Source organism: Salminus brasiliensis, chromosome 8 (genome assembly GCF_030463535.1).
Source record: "Salminus brasiliensis chromosome 8, fSalBra1.hap2, whole genome shotgun sequence".
Classification (NCBI taxonomy): domain Eukaryota; kingdom Metazoa; phylum Chordata; class Actinopteri; order Characiformes; family Bryconidae; genus Salminus; species Salminus brasiliensis.
This window is the reverse complement of record NC_132885.1, coordinates 13,848,981-13,870,344: the sequence shown is the minus strand read 5'-3', so window position 1 is coordinate 13,870,344 and position 21,364 is coordinate 13,848,981. Positions and strand designations below refer to the sequence as shown.

The 21,364-nt window shown below is 40.8% G+C and overlaps 1 protein-coding gene across 2 annotated transcripts in view; it reads right to left on the bottom strand.

The window, feature by feature from the left end:
• The window catches only part of LOC140560961 (inactive dipeptidyl peptidase 10-like), a 109,685-nt gene that overhangs the window by 56,554 nt on the left and 31,767 nt on the right, over positions 1-21,364 (bottom strand). The window contains exon 1 of one of the 2 annotated variants that reach the window (XM_072685703.1): positions 10,382-10,725. The exons of the other annotated variant lie outside the window; for it this stretch is intronic. Coding sequence (XP_072541804.1) covers positions 10,382-10,435 — 54 coding nt within the window. The 5' untranslated portion in view covers positions 10,436-10,725. Of the gene's footprint in view, positions 1-10,381; positions 10,726-21,364 lie in introns of those variants that run through there. 2 annotated transcript variants of the gene reach the window in all.

The following is a 21,364-nucleotide window of genomic DNA, read 5'->3' as shown; positions in this document are numbered from 1 at the left end:
GCATTTCTATTAATTACATTTTACAGAAGGCTTTTTAAAGAATACTTCTTCAGTATGCATTCCGTATATACCCTCAATCTCTCTATTTTGTTCAAATGAAGCTCAAATGAAGTTCAAATGTCGAGATTATTTAAAAAGATAAAAATACCCTATATAGGGTGTTCTTATTTTTGTACATTACTGTGTAGTGTAGCCTGTATGCTGAAATGCTGATATGCTGAATGTCCCTAAAGGTACACTTACAGAGCACATGATTGTGTAAATAAGGCTATATCGAGCTGCCGAATAAAGAGCTTCGCACATTAGAAACTACATTAGGAAGGAGACTACAGTAGGCTGCCGAGCAATGGCAAAATGAGAGAGTTAGGATTCAAAGCTTAGATGCTTAGAGGCTCTAAATCCTTGGAGCTTGGCAGAGAGCTGCTGTTCTGTACAGTCTGTACAATATTCCTACACTCTTGTAATGCAAGACACAACCACCATACCATCCTTTCTCACACACACAATTATTCAGTGCACAAACAATAAATAAAACCCAGAGATATGATAGTAGAGGTAGTAGCACAAGTTCACACAAAACTCTAAAGTGTCCAAAAAGTGTTTTGTTTTGAACACCTGCAAACGTCTGAAGCCATACACATGAGCTATATACTGTAATACTGTGTGCATATACATTTCAGCCATACATAATGAAGTAAATGTGGTTTAAATTCCGTATGATGTACTGGTTGCCCAGCAGGCAGATCAATGTATCCCACCATACACAAACTGTCTATCCATAAAGCAGGCACCGATCATGGTCTCCCAAGGACTCTGGGCACAGGTGTCTTTGGAGGCCTTCCATAATACATTGGGGATTACCCTTATTTTCAGAGTAGCCACATATTTACAGGGTTTGAAAGAACAAAATAAATATTTTACCAACTAAAATCAATGGAGGTAAATGAACAATTTAATAAAATATTGAATAGAAAAGATTCATATTTTATAGAAGAGAGTGGAAAACCTATAAAACAAAAGGAAATTCATAACAAAATAAATTATAATAGTTTAAATAAAACCAGAATTGGGAGCTATAGAAAAAAATCTGAAAATATTATATAGTAACAATAATATGCCTAAATAAATCAACAAACAAAAGATAAAAAAGAATATAAAGTAAAAAAAAAAAAAAGGAAAACTTAAAAATGCATTTTTAAATTATATTTCAACAATTCCTTTAATTTTCTTTGAAATATACACTGATCAGACTGATCACTGTTCAGGTGAAGTGAAAAACACTGATTATCTTCATCTACAGTGGCATCAGTCAATTAGGCAATGGAACAGTCAGTTCTTGAAGGTGATGTGTTAAAAGAAGGTCAAATGGGATATCATAAGAATCTGAGCCGATGACTGGACCAGACCATCTTCAAAACATCAGACAGATCTTATGGGCTGTTCCCAGTATGCAGTGAGCGACACCTACCACAAGTGCTACAAGATAGGACGACCAGTGAACCGACAACAAGGTTATATACATAAGACTCATGGACACCTAAGGTCCATTGATGTGATCCATGGAGGCCCTGTCTCACAACTTACAGGACTTAAAAGATATCCTGCTAACCTCTCTGTGCCAGACAGCACGGGACCTAAATAGTCCTACACACATTAACAGGAAAACAATCACAATATCATCACACGCTGTCCAGTTATTTATGGTCTATTTTTGGCCTAACCTGCATCATTGGCATGGCAGCAGCAATATTATCAAACTTTTGGAATTCAAACAGCAGCAGTGTACAGGCTGAGGGACCCGAGGACAGATAACATTTGTTCATTGGGTTCACTGATTGATTTTCATTGATTCAAAGGCCATTATGTTAATATAATATTTACATCTGCAGTCAACTGTCCTGGGTCTTATGGCTATCTTGGGCCTTTTGGCCTCCTTAAATTTAGAAGCACTAGCCCCATTGGCCCGGTCAGTAACCCATCCCTGCCTGAGAATAAATACTGATATGGTAAATACTGCAGTTTGTATTGGAGTTCAGCACAAGAGAAGCCTCGTACGTATTTGACTGAGATTGTGGTCTATAGTATTTTAGGCTCCTGCAGATGTGTTTGCAGTTGCTTATTTTCAGAATCCCTGATGTGTGCTTCCTTGGCACAGCTGAGTAAAGGTTTGTGATTACATCATGGGCAACACATCAATCAGCATCACTCCAGACGAGAGCCAAAGCCAAATGCCTCCAGGCGGTGCAATATCTCTAGCTTCATACTTTACACACACACACACACACACACACACACACAAAGCAACAGCCCTAGAGCTGCTTCACCACAAAACCTGCCATCTCAAGCCATGCTGATCACATACACATAAAAACAGTGCAGACCATAAGTAATTGGACAACAGCAGAATTCCTATTGCTTTGACTCTGTAACCTCACTGGATTTAAAACAATGAGGTTACAGAGTCAAATCCCTGCTTTAAGATACCTAATGGCATCTACATTTGTACTAGGTAAACCATATTGGAATCACAATCCAAAAATAAGCCAAAAATATGTGCTACATTTAATACACAATGTGCTGTCCTGAACACATAGAGGTGTCAAATTCATAAACTCAGCAGTAATCACACTACACCATTCAGAAATATGCAGCACAGCAAATACACCCTATTTATAAAGTTACCATTGCATTGATTAGCACACCAGTGTTCCCTTACTGCTGCAGCAACCTCTATCACTGTTCTTTATCTCTGAGTCACATGCACAGCTCTTACGACACTCTTAAAAATAAAGGTACCTCTGAGGGTTCTTTAAGCGAGGCCATAGAACAATTATTCTGGTTCCATAAAGAGCCATGTTTGTACTGGAAATGTGAGTGTGAAGAACCTTTACATTGGTAAGGAACCTTTCTATCAAATCAAGGTCCTTAAAACCATTAAAAGATTCTGCACAGTCATAGTTGATCAAATATCTTTTCAGCACTTTGAGCTCACATTTTTTTATTACATTTCATATAAAAGATTCACTTTGATGTCCAAATAGTTATGGACCATCACCTTTTCTAAACATTGTTTATGAATGTTATTCTTTATGGAACCAAAGTTGGTTCTTCAATGGCATCACTCTCTGCAGCATCTTTATTTTAAGAGTGTAAAATACTTGATAATGTGCTTTGAAATCCTTCTCAAGCAACTCAAGATCTTCTGTTTAATCAACTAAGAGGATGAATATACATCATGTGTTGATGAATTTCCTGTGTGGCAAAATCAGTTTGAAAGAATTACAGAAAATCTTATCACCAGGTTGATCCAAGTGGAACCAATGTGTTTTGAGTGGCCATAGACACAGGCAAAAGAGGGAAAAGGGCAAATACACTTCATTTCATACATTCTGTGTTTACGAATGAGCAAATGTATTACAGGGATGGTATACAGACAGATGCTAGATGTCTTCTCTGGTCATGCTCTGTTAGCCCTGTAATGTAGTCAAGGTGACAAAGCATCTAGCAGGTTTTGAGACTAGATCTGGTTGGATCTGAACTATTTAGATATAAAATATGTAACATGAAAATGAAATAAATGTATGAGCTCAAAGTGCAGACTTCCAGCTTTAAATGTGAGGATATTTATATCCAAATAAGGTAACCAGTGTAGAAATTACAACCATTTTCATAGACAGCCTTCCATTTTTAAGAGCTCAAAAGATATTAGGAAACTGGGTGCTTGGCTGTCACAAGGCTCAAGTGTGTGATTTATTTTTATTATATGATAAAATAAGCAGCATTCAATCTAGCATTCATTTCAGTTTTGGCATGAATGTGTTGCTAATAACTCTTAACATGATAAGCCTTTAAAAACAGGAAGACCAGATCAGAGTTTGCCCACCCCACCCCCACTATCTTGACCACCTTATGGACAGATGGGAGAAATAAAGACAGCAATAATAGACAAGACACTCACAATGGATCGTGAGTGATTTCCCTTTTCTGTACTCTTCTTATTTTGTCAAGCATGGTGAGGGTAGTGTTATGGTGTGGTCAGGTACGGCTACCAACAAAACTGGTTTCCTTGTATTTATGGATAATAGGATTGTCAACCTACATTCAACATTCACTGAACAATGCTTAGAAGTGCAGGTCTGCAATGACCAGAACTACACTGCATAAGACTAAGGCAAATAAATGGAATGCTCTGCAAAAGCCACGTCAATCACTCAACCTCAACGTAAGTGAGCGGCATTTCACTTATTAAAGGCCAAACTAAAGGTAAAACGACCCAGGAACAAGCAGGAACTGCAGGAACTGAAGACAGCTGCAGTAAAAGGCCTGGCAGGGAAAAAAACTCACCATCTGGTGATGTCTATGGGTAGCAGGCTTAAGGCAGTCAGTGACTGCAAAGGATTTGCCAGTCTTAAAAATGCCAATTAATTTGTGATTGTTAGTTTGTTAAAACTACTTTTGAGCCACTACAAATGGAGGTATTCCTGTACACCTGATTTGGATAAAATATGCTCAAATTACAGTCTGCACTTTGAGCTCTTATTGGTTTGAATAATAACAACTTTGATGATATCCAAATTGTTATGGACCTGACCTCATATTTACCATCACCTTAACTGAAGATGAGATTGTTTAGGGAACGTTACTCCCACCAGTATTAACAATGTAGCAAACAGCTGATTTTTTACACACTGTAAACCCACATAAGTTAGCAAAGCTCAAAGTAATTATGGTATTTAAGGTAATTTGCTTAAATGTCTCACAAATGTAATACGTTCACACTCAATAAGCAACAAACTATCAGATTAAAAATAAACAGAATTACTTACATCAGACATGCCACAGTCTCAAACTAACAACCCCACAAAAATTCTTTGCCTTTTTGTCCTTTTGTCCTTGCCTTTTCATTACTTAATACTTAATAAGGAAAACATTCTTGAGCACACTTGATTTGATGACTTTAGTCCTTCTGTCAGGTATGTTAAGATGTCTTTACAGTTTTTAAGTATTTAACTTCAACTGAATTTAACTGGATTGAAGTCCTTATAGGCAAGTCAGTTCACTCAGTGGCCATCTTTGAAATTCCACCAGGCAGTTATTTCTAGGTACAGAAGGCCTGGCTCCTCTCTCTGTAAATGTGGTGAGACCAAACTGCTCAGAACTAAAGGTCACATTACCTCAAAAACAGGAAGAGAAATAAAAAGAAATAAAAAAAGGCATGTTATGGACAGATATAATAATAAGAAAAAAAAGAAAATCATCAACTTAAGACAACACTGATAGACAAGTTAGTATGCTTTGAAGTGTTTTATCCCTTTACCATACTGCTCTCATTTTGTCAAGCATGGTGGCGGTAGTGTTATGGCATGGTCAGGTACAGCTACTAACAAAACTGGTTCCTTCGCTCGCAGCGTAACCAGTAAGTGGCCCATTTTACTTAAAGGCGGGTCTTTAAACCTGTAAACCGATGACGCATCATCCATCATGTTAAGAGACAGACTCTCAACAGACTCCAATTGCAAATGCAATGTTTAGAACCAACTCTTTTTTTATCTTTTTTTTTTAGATCTCCTGTGCATTACCTGGCAAACTAACAGCACACCACTGGCTACAAAATAACTGAGCAACCATCTGCCCAATTATTTTTGGTACCCTAAACCTGTTAACGGGAGCATAACAGGAGGATAACTCTGTAAAAACAATGTTGTCTCCTCACAGTTATTGCTGGAATTAAAGCTGCATTTAACTATCATAGTCATTATTACATTTAATAGCCAGAGCACTGAAGCACAGAGCCCAACCTAAAACAATGTGTCACTACCTAATGACTTTCTGACTGATACATTCTACCATCTTGCCTCACACCGTATGATCTAAGAAAACAGCACAGTGTGCTTTCACACACTGCAACACATGGCTAAACCTGTTAATTCAGTAAAATCATCAGCATTCATTTAACTACAAGTGTTCAATTGAAATGAAGTCTTCTCTTCCAGAGGCCACTTTACTTTATGTCAAAGCTGCACTGTTCAGTTTGTGAGCAGCAGGAGCAGCAGGAGCAGCAGGAGCAGCGTTATACTGTAAATAGAGGCATATCCTTGGTAAAGGTAGAGGCCTGCTTCAGTTCCTGTCTTAACCCTCCACTGCGCAGCAATATCAATGTCATTTGCAACTTCAGTGGCACATAGGTCAGATTCATGCATTTTCATGATATCTCCAACCATGGCAATATCAGGAAATGTCACTGATTCGCAAATGGAGTCATGCCTCTGTGCTGTTCAATGGGATTGCTCAGGTTCTGTCAACCAACATCTAGCTCAGAGAACAACTGAACACGGGACGCCTGGGCTGTTTTCAGAGCTTGCGCTTTTGAAATACGATGTATAACAGACAAAATACAGGGAGTTCACAGGGATGAATTTCCTCCAAAGCTGCATCCTAAAAACCTAGACCTGATGACGTTTCTGATGAAGTATCTCACCTGATGAACGGGGTCTATAGGCTGTTATACAGCTGTTGTTTTGGCCCCAATTTCTTTAATGTAAACAAGCAAGAAGTCTTCTTCTTGTCAACAACCAGAGGCTTGAGGGCAGAACTCAATGGACTCAATGAGCGTGACTCAAACACCAGAACAGGCCTATCATCAACATGCACTATTTTCAACAACCACAAAACAGACCAGAATAATAGATACTACACGCTAAATGCATAATTCACAATAGACTCAGTTCCCAGTTATGATGTACAGATTCAATAATCATTAGTTATTGTATCCTTTGTTTGAAAATGTGGCTTGGGTTGACTTGACAGAACTTGCGATTTCACCTTCAATATAAGAGACCACTGCTGTGTATTAATATGGCTGGAAAAAGAGAAGGCAAACTGCAGAAGAGCTTCCCAGAGTGAAGCCTTCTACTGCAGTGTTATTGCCTTAATGTGACCCTAATGCTTGTGATGGTTAGTGCAGCATTCAAAAATAGTAGCACTATAAGCCTAATAAGAGCACAGTTTTAATGAAACGTCCAGTTCAGAATTCAGCATTTAGAAGTAATGCTTCTGTATTACTGTAACTCTAAAGCAGGGTTGCGTAAATGCTTTGTCTCGATAGTCCAAAGTGCATTGTTTGAGGTGGGTCAAGATGACAAAGGAATATATGATGGAATAAAGTAGAAAAGCCTAAAATGACATTTTTGAATACGATAAATGTGTGTTCTAACATTACCCCACACAACATTTTGTTACTGAATAAAATAAGTTAAATAATTTACGTAGTAGAACTAAAATATGATCGACCCAACATCGGCCAGAAGAGTGTCAATTTCCACACAATACTGCTTTTGTACTGAAGCACCACAACTCTACTGAGCACTACTAAATACCTGGAGTCAGCATTCCAGCCAGCAATAGTGGAATTACTGGAGCCCAGATTGTTGAAACTGCCGGTGAAGTTCAGTATTCACACACAGTACAATTCTATTTCCATACTGCCATTACTAATGAGCATCACAGTTACCACTGGGATGACCCCTTCTACAGCAGTACTGTTTTACCCTATTACCATGACCAAGAGTGCTGCTGAAAACCTAATGTCACATTTTACAGCAGTACTCTTTTACCATATTACGCAACAATGCTGAGTACAAGCAGCTCTGTTGTAAACCTACTCAGTGCACGGTTAGACTGTGATAGGCAGACAGACAGAGAGATGGATAGATTAATAGCTAGTTCCAAATGTTACCTAACTAGGTAACTAGCTTGTCATCTCAGAAAGCCAGGATGTCAAACGCCATTGGCTGGAAAACATGAAAATAATTATTACAGTAATCCGTGATCCAGTATTCTTGGACAATTAACCAGAATAACATGGAATAACACAATGGTGCTCACATGTCGCTATCCAGCAACACGGCCAGCAAAATGTTCACAGCATAAATGTTTGATGAAGGCTGCAGCGATGCTGGCGGGTGAGGTGAGTAAACACCAGTCGCCAGCAGAGGGTTATTGGTGATGCAATCACTTTCTAACTGGAGTGTCTCGATAAGCTGTCTTATAAGATTTCATTTGGGGTAAAATGCTGCTAGAGCAGACAGGGGGGAGTCAAGGCAGTTCACTAGGCAGTGAAATAAACCCACGGTATTTACCAACACACCACTGTAGTGACCAACACACACATTATGCAACAGAGCTATGAGATAAGATGAAGGTAGCCCTAACCCAACCTACACAATGTGGGAAGTATAAAGAGTCTTAAGATTACACAAGGGTTAAGATACTGTTGCTCCCCCAAGACACATGAAGCCAGCCACAGCATCTTTTCGAACTGCCCCCAACACAATCACTGGACAGCTGAACACTACTTAAAGGCTACTTTAGGAGGAACATTATGCTCAAAACCATGTTGACGCTACACTGACTTGTAATTGGAAGAACGGCATCTCTGTCATTACACTGCGACTGCACAAGGTCACTTTGGTGGAATATGCACGTGACGATGAAGAAGATTTGCAGGACTTGCGTACCGTTTTACAATAAACGTCACACACTGATAACTCTGGGTCTTCGGCTAGCTATAAGAAGATGCATAGCTCTGTATTTCCAGGATGGACATTATGGCAGAGGAGGCAGAGGCTGTGAGGAGGCTGTCGTCGAAGGAAGAGAGGAAGAGACTAGATCAGACTAAATCTTGGACGAGAGAATAAAGGATGCAAGGCCGATGCCGAGCTGGTGGTTTTGCAAAGTAAAAACTTTCTGACTGCTTGCTGGTCTCGTCTTGTTACGCTTGCTTGGTGTTTTGCTATGTTAGCTTATAATCAAACTTTGCTATGTCAGCGCATTTTGACAAAGGTTTATCTGCTAGCTAGACATCTCAAGGTGATGTTAGCAAGCTTGCTAGACTGGTAGTGCTGGTAAAAAAAGGGGGGATTTTGAGTTTATTGTTGTGTAGTTGTGTTGGCTCGCATGTTTTACCACCAGTTTTACTTCGTGCCAGTGTTACTGCATTTACAACAGTGATGCAAAACTGAATTACCCTCCACAACTGTAGGGGGAGCCCAGGAGCAAGAAATATTAGATTATAATTCTTGTATATCATTGCTTTGAAATGATTATCTTCCACTGCTGAGTGAGTGAGATTAATCCACCCAAAATTACAGTCAGGTTATGCTCTCAAACATTATGCAGTGCAGCTAATTATCATTTTATTGTGTTTGTGTATTTCTCAGCTGTTATTAAAGCATTAATTAAACAGAATATATGTGTAATTAATCATTATTGCATATACAAAATAAACGGACTGGGGTAGGTGTTTGAGGACATCCCCAAGTGTCCTGGCGCTTAGAAAACGAGGGAAAAGTTGACGGCGTGAATAAATGAGCCGCTGATTCAGACAGTTGGAAAGAATCGGTTCGGTAAAAAGGAACCGACCTGAAGCATCTCTCCAGCTGAGCTGTTGAACGCAGATCTCTATGGAGGATTTTCTCTGTTCTCGAGCCGGTTAAGGCTCTCCCCGCCTCCCATCAAACATTTAACAGGCAGGTCCTCCTCTACTCAGTGCAAAGCTCCTGCAGCAACGACCTGCCGGGACGCGCACGCGGTGTATGATCTCGCCACGCTGAAACATTTACAAGGACAGGAACATCCATAATTTACCTCTCACCCCTCCACCCTCCACCCAACCCCCCAAAATAAAGCGTTGCACTGTTGTACTCCTGGTTTAAGTCACGTTGAAAGGCCCTCTTTTGAAAGGGCGCAGGTAAGGGATGTCATTATCCCACTTGCACGAGCAGATCGAGCGATGGGGGATGCGCGAGACGTGATCGCGGTTTCCTAGACAGCAAGGTGCCTTTAGGGCGACTGCTTCTTTATCACCATGATCTCGATTGTGCTCGACTTCAGGTGCGCGAGGATGATGACAACAACATCTCGAGCAATGCAAAGCGTGTCTGGCACACACTCCAGCCGAGCCGAGCAGGAGCTGATGGCTGCCTGCTGATTGCTTCTGAAAACTGAAAGGCTCGTGCTGCAGTTTGGCACGAAGCGCGTGAACTGAAAGCCACAACGCCGCGAGCGCTGAGTGCATTTGCAGCTCGGGCTCTCCTGCGCCCACTGGCCGGCCATCCTCACATCTCTGCACTGCCTGTGCGCTGATGTAACACGGCCGTTACATGCCATGGCTGTTACATGACCGCACGGCAGCGTGCGCTGCTCTGTCCGAAGCACCACCGTTAAACCTTTAATAATAATAATAAAAATCCCACATTCCGAAAACCACCGCAGGCTATCACAACCATGCCCATCCGCACGCGCATCCTCCGTGGCTAAACACAACGAGCTCGCGCGCATCACGTCCCTCCACTCTCCCACCGAAACGTTGAGCGCGGTTTACCTCGTCCTGCTGCGGGTTCGCTCTCTGGCTCTGCTGCTCCTTGGTGGCAGTCATCCTTCAGTCCCTTTTTTTCCGGCCCAGGCAGGAAAAAACACACTCTCTGACACACACACACACACACACACAGCTCGGCAGGTTTAAAGCAAAATGCGACTAAAGAAATCGGATTAAAACCGGATTCACGTGAATAAAACTCAAAGCAGAGCAAAACACCGCGTGCGTTGCAGCTGGCGCTCCGTCACTTTCCACGCGTCCTGAGCGCTGGAGGTGGATGGATGTGGAAGTCGCATTCCACAGCAGCGCGAGCACGGCTGAGTGTGGACGGTGTAGGGTCTCTCTCTCTCTCTCTCTATCTCTCTCTCTCTCTCTCTCTGTCCAGTCGGAGCGCATTCAGGGCTGAGATGAGGATTTGGGCCGTGAGCAGGAGGGGCAGCAGTGAGTGGAGCAGGGGGTGGGGAGGGGTGCTGTGTTTCTGGGTGGCCGGCATGAGCCTTTAAAGGAGCACAGAGCCCCTCTAAATGCAGGACATGACCTAAAGGTGTCACAGAATTGATCTATGAAGCATTTTAAATTTGGTGTATAAATATTAAATATGTGATTTTGCTTAGGGTGGAAAATGCTCGGATGCAGTACAACAACCCTATTGATCACACTGCTAATTTGCCTCAGAATGAAGCCAGCTGTTTGTACTAGCTGTTGGCAAGCTGAAGAGATTGTAGCTGGTTAGCTTCTAGCCTTGCCCTTACTCACTTCCCCCAGTTTTGACTTTCTGATCCATTCTGATGTGTGTTTAGCTCCAGTTTGAAAGGCAGCTGAAGTAGTCCAGTTTGTTTTCGAGAAAATGGACAGGAGGACACAATGGAGAGGTCGGCCAGCATTAACCCCTTAGCCTAGCATGGATGCCCACTTAGTTACACTTAGCTCCTCAGCTCATATATATATATATATATATATATATACAATAAAAATCAACAGCAAGTCCCTCAGCCCACCACAAATAATTAGACACACTCAGGCAAGCCCATTAACATCAGAAATGTGCTGATAATCAATAATTAATTAACTGATAATCAATACTTAATCATAACAACCACATTACTACAGTTGTTCTAAGGCTTATGGTGATGTCAGTGGTGCTATTCCACAACACAAGAGAACACCACCAGTTCCTTTTTTGGTGACTCGAGCTGCTGGTCCACTCACTCAGACTGCAGCTGTGTGTGAACGGCAAGAGCTGCTTCAAGAGCTTTTTGATCCTCATGCAGTTCAGTACAGTTCAATGCACTATAAACTGATTTACTCATGATCTCGTTCTTCCTCCTACTCCCCCCTCTCCCCACTAGACATTATCTATGCAGCTACTATGTACATACACACACAGTGGCCACAGCAGGTGTCTTTTATGTTTATTTAGAAGAACATCTCAGCTAAAAATGATGACAACACATTACAAATTAGAACTAATAAGATGGGTTGTGAGTGCTTTAAATTAGACTAAATGAGACACACAAAATATGAACATACAGTCCCTTTAAATGATGTTTATAACACAATACACTGGCGTTTTAATTAATTTTACGAATTTCAAGTATTAAAGCGAGTGCTTTTTACGCTGTAAAGGACTGCTTGGATGTTGGATGTGTGAATGGGATGTGAGAATAAGAGAGAGTCGGATTGCGTTCCTGATCTCCAGCGCTCTCCTCAGCCCTGGAGTGATAGATACATTTATATGTATGAGATGAGATGCTGATGAGCTGTTTTGCACTTACAATGGCTGGGGACATGAGTTTAATGATGAACATCACTCTGATGTCAATCTGCCATATGCTGCTCACCTTCCCACTTCTTTGCAAACACTATCACAAGCAAATGCAGTCTCTCTGGACCTCTTTAACATCCCTTGAAAATGTTTCCAAATAATTACATCAAGCGATATTTATTGATCAATGGAAAATTAAGTAGCCTCAGCTAATATTAATTTAGACATGACTGGAGCTGTAACGATAAACTCGACCCACAATTAGAATCGGTTCACAATGCTAGGTTCATTCGATACTTGATTTGAATATTCAAAACAATATTGAGATGAAGAAAAATAAATGACTGTAGCTTAGTATGTCATAACCTACTTATGGGACTAGAGTGGGAAGGGTGTGGAGGTGAGATGACCATGCTGGAGTGGGTTGGTGGTTGGTTCAGTTTTTTTGTTGTTGTTGTTTTACAATGCAGTTGCATTAGATAACATCTTGAACCTTATGCTATTTTTTAATTTAAATGTAAGATCTGTTATTTAGTGCTATAAGTTATTTCCATACTTGCTGTGGAACTAATGTTACAGTATATTGTCACTGTCACACAAAAAAACCTTGTATCTCCTAAAAGGAAAATACGTTGGTATTTGTGGGTGACGAATTTAAGTATCTGCCTAGCATTCAGGCCGTTGAGATTTAAAGGGTTAACAGAATGCATTTCCCCATTAATGCACTGTAGAGTCTCCACAATGCACGCAGTAACAGTTTTGCATTGCGGTATCAATGTTTAATGCATTGTTACACTCCAAGGCCTAGCAATACCTGCAGAGAAATTCACAGTTCTACATCAAAGCAAACTTTTAGTCCAGGCCCCTTGAGGGCCCTTACACCTTGGACAGCCAATTCTACTCTTCTACCAGCCATGATGCCTCCGGCTTTTACACACACATACACAAACACAACTGGATCATGTGCTGCATGGCTGAACATTTGATTCGGCAGCAATATATTTACAATATAATGGTAAGTCATATCTGAAACTTTGGATGCGACATGATTGCACTGGCGTATGGTCTTTTACATGATTGACTCAGAGTTGAAAAACTGCAGTTGGAACAAAATCCTGGGGTGCATTTTTCTACTCAATCTCTACTCATAATGACTTGCTTGCAAGCCAGTAAGATTTCTTAAGAGTATTTATGCTACTGTGCATACAGTGCTTTCACCACCACAGATGACTTAATGGGATCAACCGGGGACAATAAAGGAAGCATGTGACGGTGGCATTAGCATTCAATGTGAATGCCGCTAAAACATAAAAAACGGGAAAGAGCTGTTGTGTGTGACTGTACAAACAGATTCTGCAAGAATTCAGAGCTCTCCTTTTACAGTAAGCCGACAGCTAATGAAAAACTGAAGCAAATGGATTGTCGCAATTCGCAGAAACAACTGGAATCCACGAGCTGAAATGTGTGGGAGCTCAATGATTGGTAAAGTCATGCTCTAAACCAGAACAGTCGAAAACACTCATGAAACCATTCACTTGACAATGCTCTCAGCTCTCAGATATGAGGTTTTATCTTTTAAACATGTGGGATTTGAGCCTCAGTTAGCTGGATGTTCCTGGCTACACATCAATGTCCATGGACCATTGGTTTGTTGGTAATTTAGATAACACACTGTTGAGTCCAGCTGTCTTTAACTTGTGCAGATAAACGCTTGTTTCATTCCTGGTTTGGCTGTTTCCCTAATAAACACAGCCATGTTGCACAATGTTTTGCCACTCAATGCATACCCTCTATACAGCCCTGCTGGGAGACCCAGCTAAACAAGTGACCATCAGAGGGAAAGATGGCAAGGCAATAGAGAGTTGAGTAAAACTAAGCACATGCTATATAAACAGTGGGCAGTTAGGAGAGAAATAGTTTTCCGGCCTTTAATAGGCTGCTATTCTGATTATCAGGTAGGATTTGAAAGGTAATGGGCATTTCTATAAAAGTTACATAAAGCTGTCTTGCATAATTTTAATGCTGTGAAAGGTGTTATGCTGTAGTGCTCCAGGAGGAAGGGTTTAGCAAGGTTGTGAGGTGAGCTGCATGGATAGTCATTGAGGTGAGGTATGTGGGTCAGAGAGTCAAACTGTTTTTATATTAAATATCTAATTATCTCATAGTCTCTTAAACACATGTTAAGAGTTAAACACATGCTAAGAATGGCTATTCAGTAACTACATGCAGAATAATGTAAACACCTAAGTTATGGAAGTAAGGAATGAAGGTCTGGGACTGCCAATGACTTGTGGTGCTTAAGAGGCTAGACTTGAAGAAACCATCAAGGGGTTCAGGTTGACTTCTTGACATTCTTAAATAAAAAAATGTAAAATGATAATGTTCAACACTTTAAAAGTGTACTTACTGTACATAGGGAACTCCATAAGGAAGAACTGCACACCTACTCATTCATACAATCGTATAATCAGTCAATGGTGCAACAGCAGTGCAATGCATAAAATCATGCAGATAGCGGCTTTAGGCAATGTCCACATCAACCATCAGAATGGGGAAAAATGTGATCTCAGTGATTTGGGTGTGGCAAGATTGTTGGTGCTAGACTGTTTTTCTAGAACCGCTGACCTCCTGGGATTTTCAGCACAACAGTCCCTACAGTTTACTCAGGATTGGGCAATAAAGAGAAGAGTAAGCAGCAGCTCTGAAGATGGTCACAACTTGTTGATAAGAGACGCCAAGGGAGAACAGCCAGACTGGTTGGAGCTGACAGAAAGGCATCAGATAAACACTCTGTACAATTATGGTGAGCAGAAAAGCATCAGAATGCACAAAGGCCTGAAACACATCCACTCTTGAGCTGGATGGGCTACAATGGCAGAAGACCACATCAGAGTTCCACCTTTGTCAGCCAAGAACAGAAAGCTGAGGCCGTAGTGGGCACAGGCTCCAAACTACACAGCTACAAGACTTGGAAAATGCAACCTGGTCTGACTAATCTCAGTTTCACACAGATGGTGGGGTCAGAATTTGATGCCAACACCATAAATCCATGGACTCAACCTACTTTGTGTCTACAGTTTGGGCTGGTGGAGGTGGTGTAATGGTGTGGGGAACATTTTCTTGGCACACTTTGGGCCTGCTATACCAATTTTGATGTATATTTGGACTTTCTGTTGGCCAATTCCTCATGAAAGTCTTAGCACAATGAAAAGAGTAACTGGGGTTTTTAAATGCAGTGACAATATGGTTGTGTATCGTTAGTTTCTGTACAGTAAAGCCAGCTACCTTTCCTCTTCATGGATGTCAACCATGAATCCACTGTATAAAGGACCCACAGCTTGCATTAAATCACCCGTATTTAAACCTAAAAACACTAAATCAGAGTAGAGTCTAAAAGCATTCTCAAATCAGAGTACACCCAAAGGCAATCCACCTCTACTCATCCTGAAAGAGAAAGCAGTCACATTGTCACAGTGTGTGTAGTGTGTGTGGTGTGCATGTGTGTCCTGAAGAGGCAGTCAGTCATCCCTCTATTAAAGATTATATTGTGTGTGTGTTTATAAAGGTCATGTAGTTCAGCTCATTTCTGATAGAGAAGTGGATGGGGGATCTGAGCGGCTCTACAAGGTCAGACAGGGTCGCTGAGGGCTGCAGTCATTTCTGCCTCAGGAGAATCAAAACCTAAAGTACTCCTGAAAGAAAAGATTTTCCCCAAAATAACTGCAGAGCAGACAGACATGCACTTACCAAGCACTTTATTAGGAACACTACTAATACTGGGTGTAAAGCTTTTGCTTTCAAAACAACCTCAGGAAAATTGTGGCCATCGAGAATTAATAGATATCATCAGGCCCAATGTGTGCCAAGAACACATTCCTGACACCATTACACCAACAACACCAGCCTGGACTGTTGACACAAGGCATACTGGGTCCAATTTGGCACCAAATGCTGATCCTACCATCTGTGTGCTTCCACAGAAATCAAGACTCATCACACCAGGCTACATTTTCAGGTCTTCAACTGTCCAGTTTTGGGGAGCCTGCACCCACTGCAGCCTCAGCTTTTTGTTCTTGGCAGACAGAAGTGGAACCCGATGTGGTCTTCTGCTGTTGTAGCCAATTCACCTCAAGGTTCAACGTGTTGCTGGCCAGTTTCTGTATGTTTTAAAACACCACCACATTTTCACATCTAGACAATTCAACAACAGCTATTACAGGGATGTGTTAATTCTTCAACATCCACTTCAATAGATTTCTGAGAAATTAGCTTCAATATTTACCACAAATGATATAAACTGCTCATTTTTCTACAAAAATTTGCTCCATCAAAATAATAATAACATTAAGTTAATGCCTTCAAGATTACACTATTACTGGAGACAAGTATGAATTGGCCTAGCTATCAGCCATTAAGTGAAGTAAAAAACTCTGATTATCTTCATCTACAGCAGCATCTGTCCAGGATGAAATATTTTAGGCAGGAAGTGAACAGTCAGTTCTTGAAGGTGAGGTGTTAAAAGTATGAGAAATAAGCAAGCTCTGACAACAAGGGGAAAATTGTGATGGCTAGATGCCTTGGTTAGAGCATCTCCAATACAGTAAGCAGTTTGTGTTGTTTTTATCTGGTATGCAGTGGTCATGCCAAATGTGGTCCAAGGAAGCACAATCGATCAACCGGCAACGTGGCCATGGCCACATAAGGCTCACTGATGCCCATGGAGGCCCCAACTTACTGGTCTTAATGGATCCGCTGCCAATGGATCCGCTGCCAACGCTGCCAGAAAACACAGGACACCTATAGAGGTCTTGTTGAGTCCATGCCTCAAATAGTCAGATCTGTTGTGGCAGCACAAGGGGGGACTAGCGCAACATCAGGTAAGGGCCTTATGTTATGGCTGATCATTGCATCAGTAACAAAATTCTATTCCAAATAATATTGACTACTCGTACTGTTCCATTTATCAGAAGATGTTACACAATACAAAGGGCAGCTGGGGTTTTCAAATGACAGCTACAACAGTCCGGACACTTTTGCACCCCCCCGCCCACCAACACCACTCACCAACTGCCTCAGTCACTCTGTCTCTCTCCCACCTTATCATAATGTAATCTAAATTGGAGCCTCCTGGCTGAGAGAGTGAGTGCATGAGTAGACACATCACAGCCATGTACATTCATGTCCTACACAAGCACGCCACATTTGTCAAGATGCTTTTACACACATGAGCACATGATACACAGAGCAAGGCAGAAAGACAGACAAGACAGAGGACACATGGCAGGGGTGCCTATACATAATAATGTGATAAACCAAGTACCTTTAATACATTTAAAGCAGCAGTGTGTAGCAATTTGACCTTAATAGAACATCTTCAAAATCATTTTTTTTTGTGGGTCAACTGTATTAATGCTCATTTTTACTCCCTTGCAAACGTTACTCCCACTGCCCAGATACTGTACTACTATGCATCCTTGGCATAAACGTTGGCATGGATGTTAAGCAATACATCCACTAGAGGACAGCTCAGAGTCACATTTCTGACAACAACAAACATGGAAACAGTGAAAGAGGTCCTGATAATGTACTTATTAGAAAAAACACAAGTCAGTGGAGCAAACATTCGTATAGGCGGTGTAAAGCTTCCGCTGTGGTCGTGTTTCACTTGAGCAATTGACAACACTGCCCCCATGATTTCCAGGGTTATTGCTCAGTTCTGTCTGTATCCATAGACTGTGAATGTGCACAAATACAGCCGAAATGAAAGCAAAGAATGCCTCTCTGTCATTGCTACTTCAGGCCTTAAACCCCAACTACTGCAGTATGGAACTCTGGTGGAGCTGCACAAGACGGTTCACGAGAACTGCACAACCTGAGTCATATTTGTGAACTGTAATATTACTGTAGCGGGACAGGCCACCTGCTTCAAGTTCTGTATTTCTCTCAGCTTGTCCAGAAATGCATGTGTAAAGCATGCCCTTCAGGGGGATCTTAAAATGCAGTTTGCTGCTTTACTGCAGTGGAATAAAAGTTGGATACATTCCCCACCTGTAGGGGGAGCCCAGGAGCACAAAATACCTTCTTTACATTCTGGATTTATACACCAGCTGCTGTCTAAGGAAGTCAAGGAGGATTATCAAGGATTTTACCCACCCAAGCCACTGCCTGAAGAAGCTTGAAGACCAGAACCAGTCGGTTCAGAGACAGCATCTATCCTCAAGCAATTAGGCTGCTGAATGAACAATAGCTTGTAGACTATGGACCTCATATGTATCATCACACCTCCTCCTCATACAAACACACTGTGCACCCCCGCACTTACAACTGGAAACCCCATACACAGTCCCACTGTACCCACAAAGACTTTACTGTATTTACACTACACCTGAATTCACACACATCCAGTGTCTTTTGTAAATAATGTAAACATTATATCAAACCTGTACATTTAATTGCTTTTACCAGTACAATATTGAAAATAGAGAGTATGTATATGTGTATATGTATAGTATAAGTTAATGTGTAAATATTCAGTATTTCTATTTGTAAATTTGCATTCTTTTTATACTGTGAAGGACGATGCACCCATGTTTTTCACTTACCTTTACACCTGTGTGATGTGATGTGACAATAAAGTTGATTTGATTTGATTTGATTTGAAATACCTATTCATGCATAATGCTGCTTTAAGCGCAGCTTAGAGAGCTTTACAAACAAACAAATAAACAAACAATTACAAGATTATAGTGAAACAGGCTGCTATAATACTGAAGCTCATTTTTCATTCACCAGCTCCAAATTTAGCCGAACAGTCCATGCCCTTGTTGTGAAGCAATCAAGAGTCGAGCCACATGAGCTTAATGTTTTGCACATTAGCACATGTCTACCCAGCGCCTGGTTTTCTCATGCAATGACAGATCCATTTATGCAAGAAGAGATCTTCAAAAAGAAATCTATTCACATATTTAAAAAAATATATATAGCTCATAGCTTTTCTTTAGGCAGCAGACATTAAGACTTAATTTAATTAGCAGCTATGCGTGTTGGTTTTGGCAGTGACTAACTGATTAAAATACTGTCTTCAGACTTAGACTGACTGAAGGTCACACTAGTTACACTAGTTACACTAGTACTCATTTGAACATGTACATTCTGTCATGATCAGTGTTTCAGTGTGTAAGGGCCTAGTTAGGAACTGTTGCAATCATGTTGGCAGGCCAGATTTCTGTGTAGCCACATTATGCAATCTACTGTTATGTAGCTTCATGGCCGTCTGTTTTTATGCTGAGATTTGAAATCAGGTTTATCACGATACAAATATGACAAATTTTACAAATATACTGGGTGTTATGTACATGTTAATTGTTAAAGACAGGGGCTTAGTGCTGAAGATCTACAGTCAGGTCCAGACTTATTTGGTAAATCAGTAATTTTTGCACTGTATACCTCCTGCATACACCTCAATAGATTTGAAATGAAGCAATCAAGATGTAATTGAAGTGTAGACCTCCAGATTTAATTAAATGGATTAAGGAAAATATAAAATCAACTGTTTTTCACTTTTTACCTCAATTTCCACAGGCTCAGAAGCAATTAAGAAAACCAACAATTATACAAATGACCGATGACGTTGCCGATGACTGCTTGAAGTCTGGAATCTTTGGACATCACCAAATGCTTTAGCAAAATGCTTTGGGTTACTATCTATCTGCACATTGAAGCACTGTCCTATCAGGTTTGCACAATCTGACTGATGATCTGGTGGTATGCATCAGATCATGAAAACTTCCTTTTCTTGTCCACACTAAATGTATTCCTTAACCAAATAAACTTGTTCCAGAACTGGGCAGGCTTTTCAAGTTTTCTAGCAGTCTAATCTGTTTTTTTTTCTTCAGTGTTACCAGTGGTTTTCATCTTGAGGTAAACTCTCTGCATTTATATTCATGAAGGTGTCTCTATAGACTTGGACAATGTTACTTCAATCTCCTTGAGAGTATTCTTGACTTGACTGGATGTAGTGGAAGGCATTTTCTTAACCATGTAAAGAATTCTGTGATCATCCACTTTAGTTGCTAACGTGGTCTTCCAGGCTTTTGATGTTGCTAAGCTCACCAGTGCATTTATTCCTTTAAAATTCTAAATTGTTGATTTGGCCACACGTAATGTTTCTGCTGTTTCTCTGATAGGTTTGTTTTGGTTGTCTAATAAAGTTCTAATAAAAAGGCTGCATTTGGGCCTAATATTGAGCATTCCCATGAACAGCTACTACAGCTTCAACACTTGGAATCAATTGCAGACCATTTATTACCGTGATATGTCATGAAATAACAAGGAAACAGGGCACACCTGGCCTTGACTGCTCGATCACATCTTCACAGTTTCATTTTAGATCCTTAAAAGGCAAAACTAACTATCCAAATATTTATGGACCTGACTTTACCACCCTAAAGATATCACATCCAGCACACCTGACTATGTCTGGCCCCTGAAGGCCTACATTAGCTAGATCAGGTGTGTTGGATAAGAGTTGCAGCAGAACTCTGCAGGGTGGTAGATCTCCAGGACCAGGTATTGGCACCCTCGGTTTAGAAGAGCATCAAGCTCCTGCAGAATATCCATCAGGCATGTTCTCCTCTGATGCATTAATCTGTGTAAATGTATCATATGACACTCATTTTGAAATGGTCTTTTACAATGAACCAATTATGAACATTGCACATATTCACACTTTTCCAGAAGCCATCCCACTGAGATTAACCTCCATTTACACCCAAACATTAATACGCTTCTTAGCTCATGCATGAAAATGAACATCTGTAATCGGAATACACAGCAATTAGGTAATTGTATTAATATTGAACGCTTAGCGCTCATTTAGAAAGCCATACTGAATGTTCCCGTCCAGCCTTGCACTGATTTTATAATCTTACAGCATCTCTTTCAAGGACTGTGTGTGTATGTATGCATGTGTGTGTGTGTACGTCTATCATTCTCCTTCTTGACTTGACTAGCCTATGAACAACATTTCTTCTTCTTCTGGCAACTCAGCAGGCAAAAGGAGGAAAGCTGCGTATTGATTTAATGTCACTTTTCTAACCCGTGTTCCTCCAGAGACTGCTGTCGGTGAGAGAATTTATAAACCTGTTTGAGCTGAAGATGATCATCTATAACTAATCGATTGGCTTGTGACATCCTTCAGCTTGGTGGTTCTTGTCTCTCTTTAG